The 9,443-nt window shown below is 33.5% G+C and overlaps 1 protein-coding gene across 1 annotated transcript in view; it reads right to left on the reverse strand.

The window, feature by feature from the left end:
* The window catches only part of EPHA3 (EPH receptor A3), a 339,267-nt gene that overhangs the window by 313,233 nt on the left and 16,591 nt on the right, over positions 1 to 9,443 (reverse strand). The window contains exon 2 of the mRNA XM_081817250.1: positions 6,730 to 6,794. Coding sequence (XP_081673376.1) covers positions 6,730 to 6,794 — 65 coding nt within the window. The remainder of the gene's footprint in view (positions 1 to 6,729; positions 6,795 to 9,443) is intronic.

Below are 9,443 nucleotides of genomic sequence, written 5' to 3' on the forward strand. Positions count from 1 at the left end.
AGCATTAATAGACACCATTTGAAATAACAGATTGGAAATAATCAAAATTTTTTCAACAAATACAAAATGTCAACTTAGTTATCCTTTCTCGTTTTGGAAAGCTTTTATTTTTCATTCGTTCAGACAATTTTAATTTATGAACAACTAACCCAAGGACTCACAATGTGGAGAATAAAAGAGGGAGTTTCATGATGGAAACTGGCTTTATGGAGTTTTCAGCTTCCTGGATGAAATAAGTATCAGTGAAATAATTGCATTAATGTAGAATTACAAGCTGTGGAGGTACAACAGAGAACACGGAAGTTGAGCTTAACAGTGTTCTGTGCTAACCTGGGGGGTGTGGGTGGGTACGGGGGAGGGGTGACAGGAGAGTGGCATGTAAAAGAGTCAGAAGGTCTCCCTGAAGGAGAAATATTAAAATTTTGAGGAAAGTCTCATCAATTAAAAGTTTGAAATAAATTAAAGTGGACACCCAACTTTTGACTCATTCACCCACATTTTGACTCTTTCTATTCAAAATATAATGCCAGGACTATATGCGCACTTTAGTCTGCACAGATTCAACAGCATAACAACCATGTGATGTCAAAGGCCATGTTTGGGGCTCTTAATAGAAAAGAAATATCAGGCAGTACTATCAATTTTCCTTCTCCTAAATCCAAATCCAAGATACCACGTATAGTCTGAGAGTTAAGATTCGAAGGGGAGATCCTCAAATTTATTTAAGAATAAGAAATTATATTTGTAGGGGTGCCCCGTGTGGCTCAGTTGTTAAGCTTCTGCCTTCGGCTCAGGTCATGATCCCAGAGTCCTGGGATCGAGCCCCACATGGGGCTCCCTGCTCAACGGGAAGCCTGCTTCTCCCTCTCCCACTACCCCTGCTTGTGTTCCCTCTCTCACTGTGTCTCTGTCAAATAAATAAAATCTTTAAAAAAAAAAAAAGAAATTATATTTGTATAGTTCTTTCCCATGCATTATCACATATATTTTGTCATAGACAGATACATAGAAATATCTCATTTATGCAAATATCATTTACTCCAAAGTGCTCTGATATGGAAATTATTATTACTCCTTTTTAAAAAGTGAGGACAAATGTTAATGAAGGTTAATTGGCCTATGTCAGATCATACAACAATAAATGGCAAAGCCAGATTTCAAATGCAGGTGTCCGATCCTAAACAATGTGCTTATCCTATTTTACTACTCTGCATATGATCCTTCACATTATACGAAAGCACTAAAAAAGATAACCTGGGGAAATATAAATAACATAATACAATTCACAAAATAACATAAATTATGCATTACCGTAGCCTCCATTTAGAAATTAAGATATTTGATCAGAAAATTAAACATTGTATTCTATCAGAATGCCTTTAGTTTGAAAGTATGAGAAATACTAAGAAGAGTGGTCTAAACAAGGCAAATTCTTTTACATAACTCAGTGGTTCTGCCATGTCAGGGCTCCAGGCCAATTTCGCTAATGTTCACTGGGTTCCACTTTTCTGGTCATGAAGGGAGTGCAGCTTCCCCAGACAAGGACACTGGGCCCTCACAGGGCAAGTGCAGAGGCACAAAGTACTTAGCCTCTCCCCATGTCTTGTTATTAGAAGGAAAAATTTCCCAGAAGTCACTGGAATTCTGCTCCAGCCTCATTGGCTTTACTTATTCTTGCCTACACCAATCACTGGCAAAATGACTATGCTCATGATTAGCTCTCGGATGAGTCAACATTCGCCTCCCAGAGTTGCAGAGGGGCCGTTTTCCAGGAACACATCAGAAGGTGAAAACTTAAACAATATAGGTGTACCAGTCTCAAGAAAAAGCCAGGAAAGAGATGTTGGGTGGGCAACCAACAGGGCCTCTTTGCCAAAAGAGCATTTTGTTTTTGTTTTGTTTGTTTTTGTTTGTTTAGGTACATTATCATAAGTGAGGCACCAATAAATGTCTAAGGAAATCTTTAAGGAAAAAAAAATTCTAAAGAAGTTGAAAAAAGAGGAAGGTAGAAAATAGAAAAAGCGCCGCAATTACTAATTTTGAGACTTCTTTCCATCATCCGCTAATTTACATGAATCACTCATTTCAGGCTGTGCTTTTGCTATACTTCCCCAACTCTCTCCTCATGCTCTTCTCCTTATCTGAGCTTCTGTAATTAAGTGAATTGAGGCTCATAATTCCTTTGTACTATTTGGTCAGCATATAAATACTGTCCTAATTATACAGCTCTACCTCCCTCTGATCCCTCTTCTATAATAATACATATACTAAGAAACCTTATGTGGTAGATTGGCATTATCAATCAATCAAACAATCAATAAATTTAAATACTAGTCACATTTAAGCAAAATACTCTTTCAAAGTTGTAATAAAAATATAAATGGGCTTTTACATGTGTTGATTGTCCTCTAAATCAAAGAATATTTAACCTGATTACTAAAATTTCTGAAATTAATTATGCCCAAAATTCGAACATTGTAATTCACAGTTCATAAGGACAGCAAACGTCATTGCTATGTCTGTTTTACTAAAGTGAACAAACTTAGTGCCAAAAATTATCCATGACCAATAAAACTCTTATTAAAAAATAGTGTTCATAGCCCCCTGATAATTTCAGTTTATAAACTTTGAGTATTATTTTCAAGAAATTCATTTAGAGGGGTGCCTGGGTGGCTCAGTTGGTTAAGCATCTGAGTCTTGGTTTCAACTCAGGTCATGACCTCATGGGTCATGAGATCAAGCTCTGCCTTGGGCTCCACACACAGCCGGGAGTCTGCTTGAAGTTCTCACCCTCTTCCCCTCCCCCACACTCTCACTTGCCCTTTCTCTCTCTCTTTCTCTAAAATAAATAAATATTTATTATGATTATACATTATCATAAGTAAGGCACCAATAAATGTCTAAGGAAATCTTTAAGGAAAAAAAATTCTAAATAAATAATCTTAGAAAAAAAATCATTTAGAGAAAACAAAAGTCTCATTAAATTTCCTCCCAGATACTCATTTGGAGCATTTTTTTCCAGGCCTAATCGTATAGTACCATACTTTCCTACAAGGTTTCCTCTAAGATTTGAAGCACCATTTAAAAATAGAGATAGAAATACTCCTCCCAAGAAAATTACATAGGTTAATTATAAGGTTTTATGCATGAATACATCTCTGGGGAAAAGGGGGAACAAAAATAGGAAAGAACGTACATGAAGGAATGAGTCATCCTTGGGCCTTTCCCCCAAAATATATTAATTTTATATAGCTCTGGTATATAACCATTTTTTAAAAATTCATATTGCAGAAGATTTGGAATTTGGGTAAGAGTAGGGTTGAGACTTAGAGAAGCTGCCAGCAGTCTCCCAGCTTCTTTTTAGTGACCATAACCCCTGATGGAGCACCATTATTCATCCCCGAAGTAAGGATTTCTCAACCTCGGCACTGTCATTTTGGACCTGATCATTCTTTGTTATGGGAGGAGACCCTGTTCATTCATTGCAAGATGTTTAGCAGTACCCCTGATCTTCCACACTAGAAGCCAGCAGTGTCCTCCCTTACCATTTTTGACAACAACATTATCTCCCCACATTTTCAAATATCTCCATGGGGCCAATTCAAAATTGCCTCCCTCCCTACCCACCTCACCCATCACACTCAAAACCATTGCCCTAAATCAAAAGAGTAGGATTTTCCCTGCTATTTCCAACAACATGCATGGACCTTGAGGGCATTATGTTATGTGAAATAAAGCAGTCAGAGAAAGAGAAATATTGCATGATATCAGTATTTCAAGGAATTAAAAAAAAAATGTCAAACCCACAGAAACAGTAGAAAAGTGGGTGTCAGGGACTGGAAGGTAGGAGAAATAGGGAGAAGTAGGTAAGAGAGTAAAAGCTTTTACTGTAAGGTGAATAAGCTCTGTGGATAGAATGTAAAATACAGTGAGTATAGTTGATAACACTATTGAATAGTTGAAATATGCTAAGAGTAGAACTTAAATGTTCCTTCTCACACACACAAAGCAGGATTTTCAATTATTCAGTATGTTATGACATTATTACAATTTTTTTCTTCAAAGTTTATATTCATATTTTAGTTAACCTACAAACAGATGTACTGCTTTTATTAGAGTTAATCAATTAAAACAATGACAAGTTCAAAATTGTTTCCAGCTATTACATGTCATTTTTATGGAAAAGCTGTAGCAAAAATATCACAATATTTTTAACCATTTCCTTTAAAAACAAAACAATCACAAAATTAATCTATTTTTGTCATATTGAAAATGGCAATGATTAGGCAATAAAAATTATTAATAAATCTAAAAGCATAAGCAACTGTAAAAGAGAGGATGTTAAATGCCAACCCTTAATTGACTATGCAGTGCTTTTACTCAAGAATTTCATCAGTTTGTCAGAAAGAAATGAGTATTAATTGAACATTTTCCAAATTATGTTACTTATTTCCTCATGGACACTATGGTTAACACAATATACGACTAAAGGAAAAACATACTATACAACAACACAGGACAATAATTCACATCTCTCTCTCTCTTTTTTTTTTGCTTTGGGGTCTTGGGATATTATAAATATCATGACCTGTTGGGGAGATTTTTGTTTTCTCCCTGCAAGTTTTAATGATAACTCAGAAAACTTGGCCAGCTGTTGTAGGCTATTTAATGCATCAGAAAGAGGAAGGACACAGCTGCAAAGAGATGCACCAGGAAAGCAATGAAGAGGAAGCCCAAGCTCATGAGTTGGCTCTCTGAGGCAACAATAAGCCAAAGGAGAAACTGAAAACTGTTCGCTGATAAAATCATAAGAGTTTGTAGACAAAAACTGAGGTAGGATATTGGGCAAGAGATGGGAAAAGCCAAGAGGTGAATTATCCTAAGTAGTGTTTCTTAAATTTAATGTGCTCAGCAATGCCCCGGGAACCATGTTAAGATGTAGATTCTGATGCAGAAAGTGTGGGGCAGGTCCTGAGAGTCTGCATATCAAAACATCTCTGGGGGATTGATATTGCTGGTTGGTGTATGTACCACACCTTGTATAGTAGAGTTCTAGAACATTCCTCCCCACCCCCAACATATCTCTAGAAGCAGAAGTGTCAACTTTGTTTCACCACAAAATTTGTAATATTAACATGGCAAAATGAATTCATTTATACAATATTCTCCCCAAATGCCTTAATATATAGAAATGTATATTTCCTTATACCTTCTTCAAAGGAAATCATGAAACATGAAATCATGAAACATGAAATCATGAAACAGATTGTTGCTCTGAAATACAAGTTAATTTCTTGTTGATTTTTTTAAAGCATATACCTATTAGTAAAATGTCACTGTGATTTTTGCTTTTCATATATCCTTAGGCAGCAAGTTTCTATAGTAGATGATCTGATGGAGCAATGAAAAACACAAATTTCTAAGATCAGAATTAAAATTAGACTTGACTTTAGGATGATTAGTTTTAAATGAGTTTTCCAGCTCAATCTGGAGTTTTGATTCACTCTTTATGACTACCCAGGATGTGCTTTTATCCTAATCATTTGATTCCTTTCACACCTATGGGAAAACCAAATCCTGGCTTACTTCATACTCTCCCCTCCAAAGCAACTAACCAAGTCCTGATTATGTGATAGGTTTTGGCACTGTGTCAATGTCAAGGTGTACCAGGAAGAGAAGCAGATTCAAAGATGACAGATAGATGAAGTATCCCTGATGTAAAACATCCGTCAGTGAAGAAGAAGCTGGTAGTACCATAAAAATCAGTATGTTTAGGCACAAAAATCTAAACACTGAATACTAGCACTAGGTGCTGGTAAATAACCTCTTTGAAAAGAGGATGAGAGTAGAAGGAAAAGAAATACAAAAATTTGTTCCTATCGCAGATATTTCAAGATAGCATTTTGCATTTTCCACAGGCTATACTTGGAAACAAAGTATGTTTAGGCACTTATTACACAATTTTGTAAGAATAAGAATTTTCCAAATGCGTATACTCCTCTTTTTTCCCGAAAAAAAAGAAAGAAAAGAAAAAAAAATTCTCACACAGAATCTTACCGGAAACATTTGTATCACAAAAATACTGTACACTTTAGTAATCTGTGTCTGGCTTGGTAAAGTACTAAAGGCATATAAAGAGTTAAAAATGTAAAGGTAGTCAATTTTTTTTCTAAATAAAATTCCTCAGGCTTAAACTGACCTAGATATGCTGCAGACATTTTAAGTGAAGAAATTAAGGCAATGTGAAGAAATTAAGAAATAAAGACAAATAAAGAAATTAAGGGTTTATACAGTTGACAAATATATCCTACTTGGAATGGTCACCAAGGCTGCTTTTAATGCTACAACTCTGCAGGTCTCCAAATACACACTTTCTACATTACTTGAAATTTGAAATGTCTTCTCTATTCACCTCTTCTGATCACATCACAAAAAAATGTTAGATGGTCACACTCAGACCATCTACATGATGCCAGTAATAATTAAAAAGCTTAATTAGTGTAATCAAGCAATTGATTCAGAAGGAAAAAATAAAACTTCAAAAAATTTAATAGTTCCTTTGGACACAAATATCTGGCTCTCTTAGTGCATGTACTTAATGTCCTGATAAACATAATATGTCACCAGAAGTAGAGGAGTTCATTTTAGAGAACATACCAGTAATTCCTTCTGTTCTCTATGAGACAATGGACAGAATAATGTTTCCTTTCAATAGTTTACCACACTTACCCCATGTGATGGGTAAGAGATCCATCCCAGCTCCCCTTGAATTGTTTTTGAATCCAGTAGATTGACTAGAAGAAAACACAAATACACAAATGCAGTTAAAAGAAATAAATTATTTCTATTTGCCTCTGTCAAGTTAACATTGTCTGTTGTTGATATAACGATATCAACATGTTTAAAACACAGTACTCTTTATTTTCATGATAGGAGTATAAGAGAAAAAGAAGGAAATGGAAAAGGGAAAGCAATCACGGGAAAAATTAAGGAATCAAAGCTTCTCTGGCTTTTTTAACTGTGCTTATTTATAATGATAGATCAATATTCAAAATATTGATAATAATTTTTGACAAGGTAATTATAGGTTTAAAGAAGAAATGGTAAAAATGCAAAACAGGAAACATTAATGCTAACGTTATCAAAATAACTTCGAAGTCCATTAAATTTAACGAATTTATATATGATTTTACTATGAATGAACTTCTTAAATATGCTTCCATAATGAATCAATATTTCTGTTTGTATCTGTTAGGACATCTTTATATTGTCTGTGTTCCATATGAGTATTTTTTAATACCACATAAATTGTCCACTTATGTGTAATAAACAAAATGCTTAACTAATAATTTCAGGAGAAACCAAAACAAAACTACATTTTATAAAACTCCCTGGAATAAGCTTTAGTTATTTAAAGAAAGCATTGCTACTCAAAGGCTTTAATGATTTTACTCAGAACTTTGCACTAGTTATTAAAATGTCTGATGAATAATAAGATACAACATGAATGTGGGTGCATTTTGAGTATATTATTAAAGAAAGACAAATCATTTCCTTTTAACACAGAGAATATTAATTTGTGATGGATTAGAAATTAAAATATAAAAAGATACTTCAAGTTTAATAACAAAAGGCTCACTTTGATTGTTGATCTATTAAACAATGGAAACTATGGTTTTACCTCATCCTTCATCTAAATCAGAAAGCAATCCCACAATTGACTAATGGAAGAGGTGGAGGAAGGTTACACAAAATAGCCATGTATTATTAACACAAACCAGAGCAGGAAAATCAATAAATACAATCAGAAATCATTTTCAGTATCTATATATACATAAATCAAAATATAATGTTAATACATGCACTGCATAAATAGGTCCATCTGTTGTCAATAAAGTATTTCCTGATACATAAAAAGTCACCCCAAATAGGAAACATTAATCTTATAAAATGTTAAGTAAAAGAAAAAATATATTTAATAGGTGTTAGAATTCTAAATTTTCAAGCACTGCTTTTTAAAGGAAGATATTTAGTTATCTAGATGAGTATTAAAAAAATCCTCCTGACTACAAAGTTAGAAGACATATAATTCTCAAAGTTAGAATGTCTAAGTTTTGCTAGTGAAAGAAAAGCACGTAAACTTAATTACACTGGAATTCCTTAATGATTAAAGATTTTTTCTCACAATAAATTAATCCCAATGAGAAGTAATTATATTTAGAGAAGAGTTGCTGCATGGATTACATAGTGCAATTTCCATAATGGTATTATTTCCCAGGATATCAGTTTGGAAATGAACAGTATGTTTAATTATACTGAAATTATCTGTCAAAATGATTTTTAAAAACCCTCTACCAATTAATCAATGTTACAGATAATATTTCAGATTAATCAATGTTAGAGAATTTTTGAAAATATGAGAATACATCTTCACCTTCAGAGTAAAGTATCTTACCAACATTCATTCTGATAGATAAGTTTGATTGATGAAGCCTAGTTGGACAGTTCTATCATTCATCAGTTGATTTCTTGGAGTTTTACATATGATTTGCATAGAATTTACAATGCCAATATTCATAAATCATTAGATAATATTTGCAATCCCTTTAGGGGTCTAAATGGTTCAATGTATTTGTGCGTGTGTGTAATAACTGAGTATGTACTAAATGACGGATACGTCACTCAACATGCTAAGATAAATGGCTGATTTAATTCCAGTATTAGTAACCAGAGGAAAAAAGTGTTTGAGGCAAAGAAGTTATGAATATTGTCTCCATTTAGTAAATGGCTCATTGGAATGTAGTTTGTTAACTAAAGAACTAAATGCCTTTTAGTTTTCTCTGATGATAATGAGGGAAAAAGGACTGGACTAATCACATCAGCATTTGGTGTCTACTCAAAAGAGAATAACCAAGTCAAAAAGAATTATCTCACATTGTCAATTAAATAAGTGTAATAGATTAATTAAATTTATTTCATTTTCTGAGAAATGGAATTTTTAGTACACACCATTTTGCGTGAATGAAGAAAACACAATAGCATCATTACTCATGATTCTGATTCTGTTGTCTATCAAACATAATTACATCTGCCCTGGTTATCTCACAGTGTTGCATCATGTGATGATCAAATAATATAAATGTATTTAAAGCCACCATGAGTTTATAACATGCTATACAGATTCAGTGTTCTTGTAAAATTAATACCTGAACTAACAACCGTACCATTTTGGTTTCTGAAATCTATATATAATCAACCATGGAGATATAACCTAACAGAAAAGAATAGTGACATCAAAACACTTTTTTTTTTGCCATTTTTATCCTGTTTTTAATCCAAGGAAAAGAAATCTTCCAGAATAACCTAAATTTTCTTTCTTACATAGTTTTAAAGTACTTCACAGCTATAGGGTTCCTGAAATATTTCTTTTCTTTTTTTTTTTT

This window comes from Leptonychotes weddellii, chromosome 1 (genome assembly GCF_054177405.1).
Source record: "Leptonychotes weddellii isolate Sample4059 chromosome 1, ASM5417740v2, whole genome shotgun sequence".
Taxonomy (NCBI): domain Eukaryota; kingdom Metazoa; phylum Chordata; class Mammalia; order Carnivora; family Phocidae; genus Leptonychotes; species Leptonychotes weddellii.